Source organism: Uloborus diversus, chromosome 9, assembly GCF_026930045.1.
Source record: "Uloborus diversus isolate 005 chromosome 9, Udiv.v.3.1, whole genome shotgun sequence".
In the NCBI taxonomy this organism is placed as follows: Eukaryota; Metazoa; Arthropoda; class Arachnida; order Araneae; family Uloboridae; genus Uloborus; species Uloborus diversus.
In genome coordinates, this window is record NC_072739.1 from 5,268,580 (window position 1) to 5,289,014 (window position 20,435).

At 34.0% G+C, this 20,435-nt stretch overlaps 1 protein-coding gene across 1 annotated transcript in view; it reads right to left on the bottom strand.

Moving 5' to 3' along the window:
- Window positions 1-20,435, bottom strand: part of LOC129229349 (acetoacetyl-CoA synthetase-like) — a 78,823-nt gene that overhangs the window by 15,164 nt on the left and 43,224 nt on the right. Inside the window, 6 exon segments of the mRNA XM_054863639.1 lie at window positions 3,717-3,746; window positions 3,749-3,829; window positions 6,238-6,360; window positions 17,478-17,562; window positions 17,564-17,671; window positions 19,473-19,550. Of these exon segments, the coding sequence (XP_054719614.1) occupies window positions 3,717-3,746; window positions 3,749-3,829; window positions 6,238-6,360; window positions 17,478-17,562; window positions 17,564-17,671; window positions 19,473-19,550 (505 nt within the window).

The following is a 20,435-nucleotide window of genomic DNA, read 5'->3' on the forward strand; positions in this document are numbered from 1 at the left end:
TTTCGCAAACATTAATCCTAGATGCATACTTCCAACTTTAACAAAAGTACTAGTCTAATTGCAAAAATGTTCAAAATCAGGTACAGAGTTAAGGTATTGAAAGTTTGAAGTGAAAATAAAAAAAAGTCAAAAAATGCAAAATGTATCTTTTTATGCGGGCCCCAGGTCCCCCAACTTATATTTAGAGAAATAATCTCCATTGAAAAATAGTTCCAACACAAAAAGTTTGAAGCTAGTACGACCAATATTCACCGAGATATGAAACGCAGCGTTTTGTGACTTACACCACTTTTCACTCGCCGTCAATAACAATGTTGGGGGGGGGGGGAATATAGCGGTTAACAAGTGTTTAAAATTATATGTGTGCATAGAGTGTGGATTTCCAAATTGTTTGAGGTTTTGTTGTGTGTTTTTGCGTATCACGGCAAAACATTTACATTTTTTTTTGATAGTAATGAAAAATATAATTACCTTGTTTTTCTTACTTTGACGACTTGTCATTCTTCTGAAAGGGCAATAAGTTCCAATCTCATTTTCTGTATGGTTCCTTAAAAGTTTGAACTGGAATATCTCCTTGAGTTTTGGTCGCACAAATGTCAAGTTTTTGTGTCAGTAATAGTTTTCAATGGAGATTATTTCTCTAAATATTAGTTCGGGGACCTAGGGCCCGTATAAAAAGTTAAATTTTGTATTTTTTGACTCATTTTTATTTTTGCTTCAAACTTTCAATATCTTAACTCTGCATTTTATTTTGAACATTTTTGCAATTGGAAGTATACATCTAGGACTAACGGTTGCTAAAATAAATGTATTGTAGGTTAAAACGGAACACCTTGTATACTCCGACTCTCCGAATCGTTGCTGATTATCCAAATCGATTCCAGAGTTGCAAAAAAAAAAAAAAAAATCCTGGAAAATTGGATCGATATATATATATATATATATATATATATATATATATATATATATATATATATATATATATATATATATATATATATATATGTTTCGTAAGTAATAAAAAATAAACCAGTTTGCTTATTTTATAACGAATATATATCCGTTAGGAAAGAGAATCACTTAAAACAGCATTATGACTACAAGGACCATTCCAACTCGGCTTGAAGAAAAAAAATAGGAAAGCATAAATTTCTGTTAATTCAGAGCAAAAGCAAAATAAGAATAAAGTGTTGAAATTAATTATGATTTCTGGGCAAATTGCTAAAAAATGAAACTGATGGTGAGTTTTTAAAGCAGTGCATGGATTCCGCAGTTAAAATTCTATCCCCCTCCCTCCCACCGCATTCATTTTCAATAACGTTAAAACTACAAATGACAACGGAAATGAGGTTCACTGGAACTCCGAAATAAGTGTTTGCAATTCTTAGAGCGTTTTGTGCAATTTAAAGTTATTGTATCTGTAATTCATCGTACAAAGCTTAACATTTAATCTATAAATGGTTATCTATGTAGTTTTCTTGATACTCAACTCGATTAGTCAATTACATTAGTATTTCCTCTTTTTTTACTACGATTCTAAAATGTGAAATTATGCTAGTAAATACTGACACATTAACCGTTCAAATAATGACATCATTAAGAGCTTAATTTGCATAAAATATTCAAGTATAAAAACAAATTTTGTATCTTGACAAATTCTTGCCCGATAATGTATGTTTCAAAGAAACCTCAAAGCTGTGTCCTTTATGAAATTTACTAAAATGTTTTACAGTGTAAAATTTCAATACTACCTCAGTAGATTTTTTTTACCGTTGTATATACGAGTAATTTTACTCGTGTTTTTAACGTAAAATTAGCTACGAGCTATCGCAAAGTATCACTTGCCGAGCTGTTTGTACAAAATTTTTAATACGAGAAATTGTTCAGATTCTCACTAGGGCTGGGCGATATATCGATATATCGTCATAAATCGATATATAACTATTACCACGGTAACGATATTTAGGTTTCTATCCGTCCGATACATCGGTTGAAACGGAAATACGGGACATATTACGGAGAAATTGAAATACTGACTCAAAAATACATAAGTTTTTATAGTTCTGTATGATGGGTGAGTGCTTGAAATTTCAAGAAATTAACTGCATTCTTCAATCAGTTATTTAATTTTTAATTATAGTACAAGGAAAAATTAAAAGGGCCGCCGAATTTTAAGGTGGACCCATTGTCAGATTAGTCTCCAGATCCCATCCCCCTAAAAAGTTTTCAAGAGGCGGGGCCCTTCTAAAGATCGCGCCCCTAGTTTCTGACAAGGCTGATATGGCCCTCTCGTGGGCCCTGAAAAGTGAATGCGTGTTGGTTAAAAAAACATCTTAATGCAACAATTAAAAATTAACCAATGGAGGCATCAACACGGTTCATAATTCTAATTAAACGTAAACCATTGACATTACGCCTGAATAACAGGTTTGCGAAATATACTGAACAGAAATGTTTGTGTTAAAAAAGAAGTGAAAAAAAAAACCTAATGAGATTAAATAAAATACACCGCCAGCTCAATCATTTCCATCCGAGCTGTCGTATCTCACTTAAGCCACTCATAGATGAATGAAAATAAACTATTTTCATTCATCTTCGATAATAAGAGAGAAAATTTTTATTCCGTTCATAACACGAGGCACAACTTGAACCGGTAATCCAATTTTAAAGCCTTATCGCCGGCAACCCTGTTATTACCGTTAATGCGCTGACATTGTGTTTTTCGTGAAAGTTGTACGCATAACGTTAATGCGATGACATATTGGTGTTTGTGAAAGTTGTACGCATTAACGAAGTTGGAATTGAGTTCTACATTCACGGGCATGGGTTCTTTGTGAAAGTTCTGCGCATTTTCGGAAGAGTAACAAGTATCATGATTGAAAAAGCTGAGCTTGTCGATTGATGACATTTATTGGATGATTTACCTAGATTCTCTAAGACTGTCGGATGAAGATAAAAAGAGAGTACAATTTTTAAGCATTTTTTTTTATTTACTAATTTAACATAAATGAATAATATGCATAATTCGTGGATTTTAAAAATTATGAAAAATTTTATAGAAATAAAATAAAGACTTAAAATTTATTTAAAAACTCCAAAAATGTTTACTGCATTAATTTTGATAATATTTAAATTTTCTCAAAATAAATAATTTTCTTTAATTTTTAATTTCTCCCCCCCCCCCCGAAATTATTTAAGTTACATATCAAATTGCAGTGCATTTAGAGCTGCATTCTTTAAAGATTTATTATTAGTATTTTACTAAATCTTACTCAACCAAAAAGTAAAAAGTCTTAAAGCAAAAGCTATTAAGTGACTAAAAACAAACTATTTAAGACATCAATACGAAAATATAGTTCAAAGTACATTCAAATTATTGAGACTGCTCAAATTGAAAGATTTAAACAAATTATTGAATTGAATATTTAAAACTTTTTCGTTGCGAGGCATTTTTGTCATGCATTGAGCTATACCATTGAGCACGCCCTCCCCCCCCCCCCTCCAGGAAAGTTTTGAATTAGAGAAATAATAATATTATATTTGGAAATGTTTTTTGTTGTTTTTCGATCCTTTGCACCCCCCCCCCCCCAAGAATGTATCGATATATCGTAAATATCGATATTTGGAGAGCGATATATCGCGGTATTAAAATTCTGATATCGCCCAGCTCCTAGCTCTCACACTAAAAAAGAATTGGTGAAACTAAGGTGTGATACCTTTGTGGTCAAAGCATCGAATATCCACGCGAGTGCCGGAGATTGGATTTCGCCGCCATACGCGGGGGAGTTGAGATCAAAACCAGAGAATGCTCCGAATACTTCGGTGGCACCTACAGAGAACAGAACAGAACAAAAGCGCTTGTAACAGCGTGGCATTGAATATTTATTGACATTGAAATTTACAGTTGCAGACATTTTAATCTTTTCAGGGCTATAGCGAAGCCCAGCATCAGTGCAAAAACTCGCAAAGCGCAACAGCCAAGACTAAAAGAATACCAATCACAATTTTTGTGGTTGTGCGTTGAGCATATATGCATTAAAATGGAGCTCCATTTTAGCCTTTTACTATCTATTTGTCAGGGTTTGTGATTTTTTTTAAATTTTATATTTTTTTAATAAAAAATCGGATTTTTAAAATTTTATTAAAATCTTCAAATTTAGTAGATAATAATTACTTTACTTTTACTAGCATAATATCCTTTCATACATTAGATAAATTCATTCAGCTTACTCTTTAAACTAAAATAAGTTCTCATAAATATTCAGTATTTTTTTCAAGATTAATTAGTAATGTTATAACGTGTAGATAAGATTCTAAAAAAAAAAACATTCTAAAAATGCGAAATTAATTCATAAAAATAAAATCAACTGATTTTTAATCCATGATTTTGCTTTAAAAAAAAAGATTTAAATCTTTTTTTTTTCAAATCAAATGATTTTTTTTTAATCACTTGATTAGAATCATGATTTTAATCAAGTTGATTTAAATCAGCAAACTGTGTAAATCTGTTAGCTGTTTTTTTTTTTTTTTTTGATAGATTTTCGTCTTACTTACATTGATTTCTCACATTATTTATATTTTAGCTTTAAAAATTTTTGTAATTTTTTCATTTATACTGTAATATAATTTCATACATGTATAAATTTATGATCAATGTGAGTAAGGAGTAAGTCGACAAGAAGTCAACAGTTAATACATATTTTAAGACTACGGCGAGGCTCCAAAATCATTGCAAAAAGGCTGTACGGATAAGATTGATTATCAGTCATTCACAATCAGGGTTGCCAGATTTAGGAACAATAAATACGGGACAGAATTCTAGAAGTGAAGAGGAGGGGGTGGACTTATTTTTGAGGACGCCGCTGTAAATTCAATCTCAACAAAGCATTAAACCTCAAAAGCTGTCGCCTATCAAGGTATAAAAATACAGTAGAACCTCCATTAAGGGACACCTCCGAATAAAGGGACACCTCTATTTAAGGGACATTTTTTCTGGTCCCAGTCGCTTTGAGTAGGGACTTCCATGTATTTCCCTCCAACTAAGGGACACTCTGTTTAAGGGACAGTCACAAAGCCAAAAATGCAAAAAAATAATGTATAAGCGCATGAATTTACTGGAATTCAAGTTTCACTTTTCCTCCAAAAATATAATTTGAGTTCAGTTTGACTTAAACATAGGTATGTGAAGGAAATAAGTAATGTATTGTAAAAAAAAAAAAAAACTTGCTGAAATTAACATGCATGTTTTGCCCACTCAACAACGTATTTAAGTAGGTTCAGTGTCAATGGAGAGTGCACAGCAACTAATAAGCTTTGGATATAAAACTTAAAATTTGAACATTAATTTTAATTCACATAGTATTACATTGTAATTTTACATAACATAAAGCAAATATATGTAATCAATTATTTCAAAATTATTTCTATATGCTACAAAGCTTTGCCATTACAAAATTTCTGATTAAATTTTTAATGAATAAAATATAAACTTAGAAATTTGAATAATTATGAATTTTATTTAGCATATTAACAAACATTTTCAGTATTTAATCATAAGAGTTAATTGTCTTAGTGTTGATGTTTATTGTGATATTATACTACTAAGTACACGGCATGAATCAATTCATCCACCTCCGAATAAGGGACACCTCTATTTAAGGGACAAAATGTCCGGTCCCCTTAGTGTCCCTTATTGAGAGGTTCTACTGTAGTTTTCATTGCGAATGACGACGGCATGCGCAGAGTTATATTTCCAATATTAGTCAATCAACAAAAAAGGCAACCCATTCGGCTCCTAATAGTCTGACGCAAAAAAAAAAAAAAAAAAAAAAAAACACAAACGAAATTAAAATTTTAACATTTTTTTTTTTTTTTTTTGATGTCACATGATTTTCTTATTGATCATTATTTCACATTTTTTGTTTGTTTTTTCCCTTAAAAATAATGTCTCGTTCTGTAAAATATTGTTATCAACTAGAATACGGGACTTTAGCCGTCCCGTATGGAAGTTCCCCGGGACGCGGGACACTTTTTCAAAATACGGGACTGTCCGTTGAAATCCGGGACGTCTGGCAACCCTGTTCACAATACTTGATGTTTTTGCACTGGTTGATGGAGCTTCATTTTCCGCCCTATAAATATCTGTTAGACGTTATTTTCCTTTTTCGACGCAATCTGATTTTTTTTTTACATTATTCATATTTTAGCTCAAAAAGTGTTTTATCACTCTTTGCTTACCGTACATGCTTCCGACGAACAAATCCTTCTTGATCTTGTTTCGAAGGTACTCGAAATTTTGTTTCTTGACCGGGCTTCCCCCGATGCCGATGATCTTCAGGCAGTCCAGATTGGAGTGAGCACCTGAAGAGAACATGGTAATTATCTCTTTGCAGATTAATTACGTTTCTAGAGTATGTTTTCATGACTGCATTATGAATTATGTGTATTATGCATTACGTTTGATTATTAAGCGTTGAAAATTGTGCAATTTGAGCTTCAATTAAAAAAAATCTAAGGAACAAATTTGATTTTTTTTCCCCTCCTTACTTTTTACCATCATGAAATTTGCCGCCACTAAGGGGCCATTCATTAATTAAGTAAGGACGGTTTTAGTAATTTTTGACCCCCCCCCCCATATAAGGATACGTAAGATTTTTCCAACCCCTCCCCCCCTATTCTTACGTAAGATTCTATTTCGTTTTCCAAAATAATAAAATAACGAATCTTACATCACTGAAATCGAAATTAAATTCACTATTATTAAATGAAACCTCTTTGTGTAAAGAAATATTTACTAAAAAGTTGGAATTTAGACTGAATTTTTTTTCCGACATTTTTTTGTATATGATGCGATACTAATTAAAAATAAAATATACCTTTTAATAGTGCGATTTTTTACATTATATTTTACACTATTCATTCATTGTAAAAAAAAAATAAAAATAGCTCATCCAAAAACGTTTTTTACCTTTCAGGCGCAAATGAAATATAATCCCTGTCAAACCACTTGACCACCGCAATTTCTAATGTAAAATATAGACTTGGGAAATATTACGTAAGAATGGGTTTGAACCCCCCCCCCCCCCCAGTAATTGTATGTAGGAATGTTAACAACTCCTCTCCCCCCTCGGGACCCTTACGTAATTAATGAATGGCCCCCTAAGATATGCTGTCCTAGGCTGTGGCGAAGTTTGCCTATTCTAGGAGTCGGGCCTGCTCCCAACTCGTTCCAATTTTGACAAAATCTCTTTAGTGTCAAGTCCTTAAAAAAGTACCTTTTTCTTCCCCAAATCTGGTCAACTTTCTACCCTTTTTCCCTTTAAAACTTTATTTTGTTTTTTATCTGTAACATTGTCAATCCTTTAGTATTTTTTTTAAACTAAAATCCATCTGAATGTGTTCATAACCCGTATTGGATATTCGATTTTTACGATGTAGTAGCAGAAATGTGAAACTGCTGCCCTTATGTCTTTCTCAGGCCCAACTCTAGTAGTTATGCCGCCCTAGGCGATATTGAAAAGTACCCCCCCTTCCCTTTAATAATCATAATCTTCTTTACTAATAATAAAGCAGTAAGTCTCTCTGTCCGGAGGATGTCTGGAGGATGTCTGGAGGATGTCTGTGACGCGCATAGCGCTTAAACCGTTCGGCCGATTTTCATGAAATTTGGCACAAAGTTAGTATGTAGCATGGGGGTGTGCACCTCGAAGCGATTTTTCGAAAATTCGATGTGGTTCTTTTTTTATTCCAATTTTAAGAAAAAAAGTATCATAAATTACGAAATTAATCGTAACGTGGAACCGTAACATGGGCACAAGCCAATTGGCGAGATACGAAATGATCATAACGTGGAACCGTAATGTCGGTACAAGCCAACTGGCGAGAAAATTCACTATACATTATCTTTACTAATAATAAAGCAGTAAGTCTCTCTGTCCGGAGGATGTCTGGAGGATGTCTGGAGGATGTCTGTAGGATGTCCGTAGGGATGTCTGTGACGCGCATAGCGCTTAAACCGTTCGGCCGATTTTTCATGAAATTTGGCACAAAGTTAGTATGTAGCATGGGGGTGTGCACCTCGAAGCGATTTTTCGAAAATTCGATGTGGTTCTTTTTTTATTCCAATTTTAAGAAAAAAAGTATCATAAATTACGAAATTATCGTAACGTGGAACCGTAACATGGGCACAAGCCAATTGGCGAGATACGAAATGATCATAACGTGGAACCGTAATGTCGGTACAAAAGCCAACTGGCGAGAAAATTCACTATACATTATTTGTAAATATTCTTTATCTTTACTAATAATAAAGCAGTAAGTCTCTCTGTCCGGAGGATGTCTGGAGGATGTCTGGAGGATGTCTGTAGGATGTCCGTAGGATGTCTGTGACGCGCATAGCGCTTAAACCGTTCGGCCGATTTTCATGAAATTTGGCACAAAGTTAGTATGTAGCATGGAGGTGTGCACCTCGAAGCGATTTTTCGAAAATTCGATGTGGTTCTTTTTTTATTCCAATTTTAAGAAAAAAAGTATCATAAATTACGAAATTATCGTAACGTGGAAACGTAACATGGGCACAAGCCATTACTAATAATAAAGCTGAAAGTCTCTCTGTCCGGAGGATGTCTGGATGTCTGGATGTCTGTAGGATGTCTGTAGGATGTCTGTAGGATGTCTGTGACGCGCATAGCGCCTAAACCGTTCGGCCGATTTTCATGAAATTTGGCACAAAGTTAGTATGTAGCATGGGGGTGTGCACCTCGAAGCGATTTTTCGAAAATTCGATGTGGTTCTTTTTCTATTCCAATTTTAAGAAAAAAAAACTATCATAAATTACGAAATTATCATAACGTGAAACCGTAACATGGGCACAAGCCAATTGGCGAGATACGAAATTATCATAACGTGGAACTGTAACGTCGGTGCAAGCCAATTGGCGAGAAAATTCACCATACATTATTTGTAAATATACAAGCGAACCAAAAGTCTTTTAATTTTTCTATTACGGGCGAAGCCGTGCGGGTGCCACTAGTTACTAATAATAAAGCAGAAAGTCTCTCTGTCCGGAGGATGTCTGGATGTCTGGATGTCTGTAGGATGTCTGTAGGAGGTCTGTAGGATGTCCGTAGGATGTCTGTGACGAGCATAGCGCCTAAACCGTTCGGCCGATTTTCATGAAATTTGGCACAAAGTTAGTATGTAGCATGCTGGTGTGCACCTCGAAGCGATTTTTCGAAAATTCGATGTAGTTCTTTTTTTATTCCAATTTTAAGAAAAAAAAAACTATCATAAATTACGAAATTATCATAACGTGGAACCGTAACATGGGCACAAGCCAATTGGCGAGATACTAAATTATCATCTTCTTTACTAATAATAAAGCAGAAAGTCTCTCTGTCCGGAGGATGTCTGGATGTCTGGATGTCTGTAGGATGTCTGTAGGATGTCCGTAGGATGTCTGTGACGAGCATAGCGCCTAAACCGTTCGGCCGATTTTCGTGAAATTTGGCACAAAGTTAGTATGTAGCATGTTGGTGTGCACCTCGAAGCGATTTTTCGAAACTTCGATGTGGTTCTTTTTTTATTCCAATTTTAAGAAAAAAAACTATCATAAATTACCGAAATTATCATAACGTGGAACCGTAACATGGGCACAAGCCAATTGGCGAGATACGAAATTATCATAACGTGGAAATGTAACGTCGGTACAAGACCAATTGGCGAGAAAATTCACCATATATTATTTGTAAATATACAAGCGAACCAAAAGACCTTTAATTTTTCTATTACGGGCGAAGCCGTGCGGGTGCCACTAGTAATAATATAAAATAATATATTAATAAAATAAAAATAATAGTAAAGTGCCTAAAATTCAAGTGAGTTTCTAGTTACGCCAATTTCTTGCCTCTAAAATTAAATTGAATTTCTTGTTAAATTCCGAACTTTGTTTTGCATATCCAAGCAATGGTACACACTCTAAATAATTTTAATTTTTAGGCATTGTAGCAGTGAATCTTATGGCGCTGAAACAGATATTCATACTTTAAAAAAAATGTATTTCAATTTCGAAAATTGCCGCCCCTAAAATATACCGCCCTAGGTTGCCTACCCCAGGAGCCGGGCCTGGTCTTTCTTCAAGTTCTTGTATCGAGTATCAACGATAAAAATTACAAATATAGGGTACTTTTGCCCAGGGCCGTAACCAGACTTTTGTTTCGGAGGGGTTTTACCAAACACATTTTTTGAAATATTTATATGGTCTAACGAATTTGGTTTCATGTGTATTCTATTGATTTTTGTTACAACTAGTGGTACCCGCACGGCTTCGCCCGTAATAGAAAAATTAAAAGGTCTTTTGGTTCGCCTGTATATTTACAAATAATGTATGGTGAATTCTCTCGCCAATTGGCTTGTACCCATGTTGCGGTTCCACGTTATGATAATTTCGTATCTCGCCAAATGGCTTGTGCCCATGTTACGGTTCCACGTTATGATAATTTCGTAATTTACTCGTCCATGTTATGATAATTTTGTTCTTAAAATTGGAATCGAAAAAGAACAAAATCGAATTTTCGAAAAATCGCTTCGAGGTGCACACCCCATGCTACAAACTAACTTTGTGCCAAGTTTCATGAAAATCGGCCGAACGGTCTAGGCGCAATGCGCGTCACAGTGATCCAAACATCCTACACACATCCAGACATCCTCCGGGCAGAGAGACTTTCAGCTTTATTATTAGTAAAGATAGATTATCTAAATGGAGGGAGGAGATATTCTTACAAAATGCCGTATTGTTACGTAATAAATGAATTTCTCAATAACTACTATAAACTGCCATAAACACACAATGAGTTTGTACAATTTTTCAGTCATACTAACTTCATTTCATAAATAAAATTGAAATAATAATAATTACAACAATATTATTTTTGTCTCCAAAATGTAAATAAATAAATAAATAAATAATGGAAAGCATTTCTTTGGATCAAAAATTTCGGAGGGGGTTTCAACCGTATAAACCACCCTCTTGCATACGGACCTGCTTTTTCCGCCCTCAGTTCTAACCGCCCGTGAGTAGGGCCTCGATTTGCCCATGGTTAGTGAGCGATGTGTCAAAACGTGTTAAACAGAAACGTGTCGCATCATTCGTGTGCTAAAGAAATTCTTCTACGTATCGGAAATCTGTCGGTATAATTAATAAATAATAAATGTAATTAATAAATAATAAATAATATTAATAAATAAATAAAATAAATAAATAATGGAAAGCATTTCTTTGGATCAAAAATTTCGGAGGGGGTTTGAACCCTATAAAGCACCCCCTTGCATACGGCCCTGCTTTTTCCGCCCTCAGTTTTTACCGCCCGTGAGTAGGGCCTCGATTTGCCCATGGTTAGTGAGCGATGTGTCAAAACGTGTTAAACAGAAACGTGTCACATCTTGCTTGTGCTAAAGAAATTCTTCTACGTATCGGAAATCTGTCGGTATAATTAATAAATAATAAATATAATTAACTAGAGGACCCGACAGACGTTGTTCTGTTCAAACTTTGTAAATTGAAAAGTTGAAAAATTTCAATACACTATCAGGTGTTTGAACCTTTTAGGTGAAACAAATTAGTAAAAAGAAAATGTTTTAAGCTGTTGGGTGTCAGAATGCGTGTATTTATTACAACTTGATTTATCTATTGCCCACTGAGCAATTGTTTTATTAACTATTTTTTTCTCGCGTTCTTGAGAGATCTTCATAGATTGTATGATTTGCTCCTTCCGCCATACTCAAAGGATAAAAAGCGTCCTCAGATATTAAGTGTAAAAAACTAACTTTCCATGTAAAATAAACGGCAAATCCCGCTGCAACATCCCCCATGTGAAAAAGAATAAAACAATCAAAAAGATATCGTTTAAAAAAATGATAAAGGTAAAAATAGTTCTTTGAATAAGCGAAAATCACCCATCTCTCTCCCCCTCTCTCCCGATGTAAAATAAACACATTCTTCAACTAAAATGATTAAACACTCTTTAAAAACCAACAACAATTCTTCGCAATTTGAAATATGTCTCCAAATAAACAAAAAAAATACTATAAATTACATTAACAGTAGCTTTAAAATGCAAACAAATAATCCCGCAACTCTATTGTTTATGACCAAATTCGCCAAACTACCACGTTACTGTAATCCAGCCGATCGGTGAGCGCAGCAAACTCCGACCGATGAGCGGTCCGATCTTTTGAACGAAAACTTTTAAATCTTGCTCTCTCGCTGAGCATTTGTCTCACTATATTTCCTTGTGAACTCAAATAATCTTCATAAATTAGGGGATATTTCGATAATTGGGAATCTGGCGCGGTCGTCTCGTTTTGGGCGTAAATAATTTAATTTTGGTAACCCTGCTGATTTATAGTAACCCTATGTGAATAGATGTTTCCGATCTCTTTGATTTGCAATGAAAAATACCTCTCGCGCAGGCACTGGAGCCAAAAATTGACGCCAATGAAGAAAGATCGCCAGATTCCCAATTATCGAAATATCCTCATATATGCCTAATTTTTTCTTTTCGCCAAAGATAAAAATCTTCCACTGCACAGATCTTTTGGGTACAGAACTACCCTGTTGTAATTTATCTGAAGGAAAATAAAGTTTGCTTCGTCTTTAAATTCCTCCGTCTTTTCCTTTAATAATATACTGAATAGTTTTATAATCCTTATTGACATTGGTGCCTAAACTCAGATGGATTTAAGCTGAGAAACAAATGTTGCTAGGTACGGTACTTTCTGATTATTTGGTTAGTGAAAGAAACCCGATTTCTTCTAGTGCTTAACTTTAAAATATTATATCACAGGACCTAAAATCGATGCTTTCCAGAAATGAAGGCTTCACTCTCTCTCTCTCTCTACGTTTTATCTATTGAACAATTAACATATCACAGTAGGAAATTTCATTACAAAAAGCAGAGCTGGCTTTCTGATTGTCCTTTGGCAACGGGTTAAATATTTTTCAGTTCTCGCTCAACAATAGGTTTAAATAAATATTAATCATTTGGGAGATATAACCATCCAATGTTTAAATTAATTAATTAATTAACAAAAAATGTTTCTGATTCTTTCCATCGCGCTTCAAAACCATGCTTGCCACAATTTAATTACACACAAAAAATTTGATCAAAATCTGTCCAGCCGTTTAAAAGCCTTATGGTGACAAACGTCGGCACAGAAGATTTTTATATATTAAGATAAATAATAAATAATATTAATAAATAAATAAAATAAATAATGAAAAGCATTTCTTTGGATCGAAAATTTCGGAGGAGGTTTAAACCATATAAACCACACCCTTGCATACGGCCCTGCTTTTTCCGCCCTCAGTTTTTACCGCCCGGGAGTAGGGCATCGATTTGCCCATGGTTAGTGAGCGATGTGTCAAAACGTGTTAAACAGAAACGTGTCACATCTTTCTTGTGCTAAAGAAATTCTTCTACGTATCGGAAATCTGTCGGTATAATTAATAAATAATAAATATAATTAATAAATAATAAATAATACTAATAAATAAAATAAATAAATAATGGAAAGCATTTCTTTAGATCAAAAATTTCGGAGGGGGTTTGAACCGTATAAACCACCCCCTTGCATACGGCCCTGCTTTTTCCGCCCTCAGTTCTAACCGCCCGTGAGTAGGGCCTCGATTTGCCCATGGTTAGTGAGCGATGTGTCAAAACGTGTTAAACAGAAACGTGTCGCATCTTTCGTGTGCTAAAGAAATTCTTCTACGTATCGGAAATCTGTCGGTATAATTAATAAATAATAAATACAATTAATAAATAATAAATAATATTAATAAATAAATAAAATAAATAAATAATGGAAAGCATTTCTTTGGATCAAAAATTTCGGAGTACGTATTTAATTTCTTCTACGTATCGGAAATCTGTCGGTATAATTAATAAACAATAAATATAATTAATAAATAATATTAATAAATAAATAAAATAAATAATGAAAAGCATTTCTTTAGATCAAAAATTTCGGAGGGGGTTTGAACCCTATAAAGCACCCCCTTGCATACGGCCCTGCTTTTTCCGCCCTCAGTTCTTACCGCCCGGGAGTAGGGCCTCGATTTGCCTATGGTTAGTGAGTGATGTGTTAAAACGTGTTAAACAGAAACATGTCACATCTTTCTTGTGCTAAAGAAATTCTTCTACGTATCGGAAATCTGTCGGTATAATTAATAAATAATAAATACAATTAATAAATAAATAATAAATACAATAATACTCGATTTGCCTATGGTTAGTGAGTGATGTGTTAAAACGTGTTAAACAGAAACATGTCACATCTTTCTTGTGCTAAAGAAATTCTTCTACGTATCGGAAATCTGTCGGTATAATTAATAAATAATAAATACAATTAATAAATAATAAATAATACTAATAAATAAATAAAATAAATAAATAATGGAAAGCATTTCTTTGGATCAAAAATTTCGGAGTACGTATTTAATTTCTTCTACGTATCGGAAATCTGTCGGTATGATTAATAAACAATAAATATAATTAATAAATAATATTAATAAATAGATAAAATAAATAATGAAAAGCATTTCTTTAGATCAAAAATTTCGGAGGGGGTTTGAACCCTATAAAGCACCCCCTTGCATACGGCCCTGCTTTTTCCGCCCTCAGTTCTTACCGCCCGTGAGTAGGGCATCAATTTGCCTATGGTTAGTGAGTGATGTGTTAAAACGTGTTAAACAGATGCGTGTCACATCTTTCTTATGCTAAAGAAATTCTTCTACGTATCGGAAATATGTCGGCATACCCTTGAATTTGTTTATCAGTGATAAGTCAGCTTATTGTTATAAGATTAAAAAGCGTCTGTTTAGCAAAAATGTCTCGTATCATACTTGTTATGCAGCGATGTGCCAGCTCATTGTCTACAATGGTTGTGATGATACAAACATGCGGATAAATCCTTATCAAACAAGTTTTAATCCGTTTTTTAGAAATGATATTAATGTGATTGTTGTGCAGTTTTCTTGTTTTGAAGACATAATTGTACTTACCTTACTCATTCACGTCAAATATACTAAAAACTGATGGAAATACTGAGAAAAAAGGTTTTTTTTTTTTTGACATAAAATTAATTAGAAAAAACAAAGAAGTCTATACAATTTCTAAAAAAAAAAAATAGATAAACCCTTAAATTCATAACATTTCAAAAGCATTTTATACTTTTTCTTGGACTTCAAATTTCTGTTCCAATCATGAGAAAAACACTTTAAAAAACCATAGCTTAATTTAGGTATGGTTTATGATTAAACAACCACTTGGCAATATCGGGCTTTAAATAAAAAAAGTCTAATAATTGACCATCAAATGTTCCAAAACATTGATTAACATTGCAAAAATTACTTACTATTTAAGTTGTATATTCGAAGGTAGTTGTTTATTCGTCATAGAATTAAAAGAAGTAGGCATTCGAAGCGCTCTAAACTTTAAAAAAATAATAAAAGTTCTACATTTGCGAATGCCCCCCTCCCCCACCCCCCCCCCCAAAAAAAATCTATTTTTTCTTCGTATAGTATTTAGATGACTAAATTGGGCATGTTGTCAAATGGCAGCACGATGCAATTTGAAGGTTGAAAACTAATCTCAATACAATGTTGCCAACTCTTAAGTTTGCACATACAGATTATCTGAAATTTTTGAAATACCATTACTTTGTTCATTTACAGAGTATTTCAAAAAGAATGGTAGGGTTCCGAACGTGCATATTTCTAAGAGCAAAAATGGTACAAAAACGATATTTTTTTCACACTTAAATCATTTTCAAGATTTTCTACATGCCCTTCTCCTGACGACTGAACGATATTACATCTGTACTTCAAACTTCCGCTGCCATACACGTTGTAACATGTACACAGTCACATAAGCAATTGCTGTAGTGATCCAAATTTTCCGTTCTTCAAGATCATCAGATCCCTTACCTTTGCCCATAGGAAAAAGTCACATCGTGTTAGGTCCGGTTGACTTAATTTTGCAAATAATTACAAATTTCGAATGAAATGGTGGCACGACAGCTAGAGTTTGAAACTGGTTGTACTTGTAATAAATGCGTTCAGCATGGTTTCTTGTTTTAGGCAAAAGTAATTTTGTTTAATAAATAATTAATCAGCAAACTAAATAAATTTTTCAAAGCTATTTAAAGGTTAGTTATTTTAAATTAATTATTAATAATTTTTAATAATCAGAAAAATTACTTCGATAGCTTATTGCGATCCATTAATTAATACTCCTTCATTTTTAAACTCGAAAAAATAAGATTAAGTTCAATTTTTATTCCCTGTTTTGTAAAGAATTTGGTTTCCTTCACGCGAGGCAACTTAGTTGATTCAACTTTCGAACGGGCGGTTATCAGGATATGTAACCAGGTAGAAAAGTGAAGGAATCGCCCGGCATCCTTCGCACGACAGTCAACTAATCTGGCACGCCAGGCACATGTGCCGCTGCCATTCTCCTCCCGATGAGTTGAATGAGCTTTGTAGTTGATTCAACTCATCGGGATATTGCCAAGCGTGAGTTCTACACACGAGTAAACTAGTTGAGTCAACTAGGTTCAGTTTTAACAGCGTTGTGGAGCAGCTGCTCGAATGAATTCCGCTCATTCGAAGAAAAGTTGACTAAACTAAGTTGCCTCGTGTGAAGACAACAAAGAACGCATATCAACTAGCTGACAGGCAACTTTTTCGAAAAGTTGATTCAACTATCTGCCTTGTGTAGGAGGCCTTGAGGTCCTTGTTTTCGTTTGGGACAAACTAAAAAACTGTAGGAAGTAATGTGAAAGAATGAAGTCTTTCATAAAATCATTAACACAACCAAATAGAACTTAACTTGGAGCCATTTGCACTAAAAGTGCGCTTCCTTTCATGATTTTTTTAATTACAGCTAAACAAAATCATACTGGGAATCATTTGCATTTAAAAATAAGCATCCTTTCATAATTTTTTTAACTAGAACTAAATGCCATTTAACTGAGAACCTTTTAAGGTAAGAAATAACAACATCATAAAAGCACAAATTGCAGATTACTGCAGACACGTGTTTCGGCGTTACAGGGGAACGCCTTTTTCAATGCAAAAAGTAATGAGCTTAGCTTTCAAAAAGCAAACAGCTTAAAAGATAAAAAATGCGGATTAGCCAAACAACCAATGAGAAAATTATAAACCAATAAAGAACCAATAAGAATGCAAGCAAAATGCAAGAGTTCTCTCAGAGGCACAGTAAAACCGAAAGCAAGAATTCAACTGGACAAAAATTAAGCCAAATAAACAAAAGGAAACTGTCAATAACCGTGAACCGCAAGAAAGGAAAAGCTGAATGGAATAAAAAAAAAAAAAAACACCAGGAAATGAAATAAACAAAATCAAAAAATTTGCATCTTTTCTTGAATTTTTAAATTATAACTAAGCGAAATCTTACTGGGAACCATTTGCTGTTTCTCCATTTTGTCCACGATGCTGGTGACAAGGAAAGCAAAGGTGACCTTGTACTGTGCGACCAAGTCCCCAGAAGTTGCTGCCTTGTCTCTCATAGTAAGGGCTTCCGCAGTACAGAAACAGTTTCACCCCCAACGCGAGAGTTGGTACAAACGTATCCCACAGACTCCAGCCAACCTGAAATTAGATTCAATTGCAATTGAAGAAAAGAACCACTGTAATATTTTGTATAAAAAGGTAATCGTTTTTTAAATATATTGAACGAATGTTATTCTTCAATTAAAACTTTAACTCGTCTTCAAAGTGCTTGATTATAACCGTCGTGATTTGGAAAGAATCCAGTTAAAGTAAAGGAGAGGGAGAAAGTAAAAAAAATAAAGAACATAAATAATAAAGAAAACTGCAAAATATGTTTTTAGTTAAAGAAATTTATTTTTACTATTTGTACACAACATTTTGAAAATTAGGTTAAAAGTTATGCAGTTCATTTGAAATTCTAGGCAACTTGTGCACAAATTCCGTGATTTAAAAAATACTCCATTTTTGGGCCACTTAGAGAAAGTGTTTTTCTGTTAAATACTACAGGCCAAAGTCATGCAGAAAAGCGTTTGTATGCACAGCTGAATCTGGCTGTCATAATTAGAAACACAACAAAACACAAGTCGTAATAACCCCGCCATATTGGAGCAAGAAAATACAACTGAGCTACTGTATTAATACATTTCTTGCTTTTTCGTATGCAGGGTGTTTCAAAACTCATGGAACAATATTTAAAGGTTCATTAAAAAAACATCTAAACAAGTTATAATCAATAGGAACGTATGGTGGCATTTGATAGAGCAATATGAGACATATTGTTACAAATTCTGTAGATAGTAATTATTTTTGTGATTAATTTGTCTAAATTTGGCGTTTACTAAATTATCTGTCATCTAAAATTATTGTAGTAACGTAACCTGTAAATAGTTTCCTGTAATGAATATACAGCCCCTATACAATCGATTGAAGTTTACGGGCCCCCTATTTTTCATTGATAAAATTTGTGAATGAAATAAGAAAGTGTGGAACGGTGTAGCATTTTCTGGAATAGTTGAGAGGTCTCTTTCGGTGTGTATAAAAAGCCGTTACGCATGATAAAAGAGCAGTCTCGATTGAGAATTTGTACTGAGAGTGTATTAGCTCTGTTTATTTCGAGGCATTTCGCTGTGTTGTTTTTCGTATTTGGAAGTAAATACGTGTGTAACCGTTGAGTTTACGGTGTTGTGTGATATTTGCTTAATTGCTGATGATTAATTTAGCAGTTGTTGACGATCTTCCCTGTACATAGTGTAAATAAATTTCCTGTATTCTTAATCAAGAACTGTGTCGTCCTTTCAAGAAAGTTGGAAGTCGCACCGGATCCGTTACAATATTTTTGAAGCAAAAATTATTTGTCCTTGTCCACCTGTTTTTGAGATTCGCCATTCCACCGCCACGTGCGGGACAAAAAGAAGCTTAAATCTCATTAACATTTTATCTTTCTCCTAATATTTTAACTAAACAGGGGTAAGCAAAATTTTTAATCTTTACATTCCATACAGAGATACTCCTGAAACAGTTATATTTTCATTAAACAATTTTTTTACTTAAAATTTGCTTAATTTGCAGGCGTCACGTGCGAGGACATCCAAAGTCAATTTACTCTTGTAACTTACTTATGAATTAGTTAATATTTTTGCTCTATTAACGTACTAATGTTAAAATAAATTGTAGATTTTGAGATCAAAGGTTCCAATGTAAAGCAAACATATCTCATTTATTGAGAAATAATAGTTTAAATTTTTGAAAAAAGTTGTGTTGGGGCATTCCACGAAAAAGGTGTTATTTTGTCCCGCACGTGATGGTTCCTATGTTTCACATTCATTTTTAATTTCTGCACCTCTGAGCCAAACGAATAAGAAGCCTAAACAGATAAAGATGAAGAACTAAAGGTACTTACCGGGTAACAAGTAAAGATGACGTCACCATTTTTTAGATTCAGGTGAAAGGCAAAATCTCTCAGTTGTGTGATGAAGGTCTGAAAATAAAAATAAACCTATTTTAAAAAAAGGTGTTTTTCTGTGTATGTGTGTGTTTTGCTTAAAATACTTGTAAATACAGGGGAGCCCGCTTAATCGAATAACCAATTTTCACGGAAAATTATTCTAATATGCGGGATATTTCATTAAACGGGATTTAAAATAATAGATATCAACGGTTTGGTACATTGAAATGATATATTAAGCGGGATATCCTTTTAACCGATGTTCTAATAAGTGGGCTTGACTGTATATAACCAGTGTTGGTAATAAAGCTATGTTAAGAAGGTTATCTCCCATTTACGGTTCTGCTATGTAACAGTACTCTATTGCTGATTTTACAATGACGGCGACAGCAACGAAAACTTTGTTGCAAACTTTCTGCATGCGGTACTGGTTCTGGCATTTTATTTTCTACTAGTGGGTATCCGCACGGCTTCGCCCGTAGTGGAAAATTAAAAGCTCATTTGGTTCACCTGCATATTTACAAATAATGGATGATGAATTTCTCGCCAATTTGCTGTGTTCATTTACTCGCCAATATTACGGTTCCACGTTACGATAATTTCGAAATTTACTCGTCCACGTAATGATAATTTGCTCGGTAAAGTGTTCTTAAAATTGGAGTAGAAAAAGAACAAAATCGAATTTTCGAAAAATCGCTTCGAGGTGCACAACTCCATGCTACGAACTAACTTTGCCAAATTTCATTAAAATCGGCCGAACGGTCTCGGCGCTATGCGCGTCACAGAGATCCAGAGTTCACAACAGACAGTGATCCAGATATCCAGACAGACTTTCAGCTTTATTATTAGTAAAGATAGTTAATATGATTTTCACCTAAGGAACTGTGACCAGTTGTGATCGCACTATAGACGTATTAC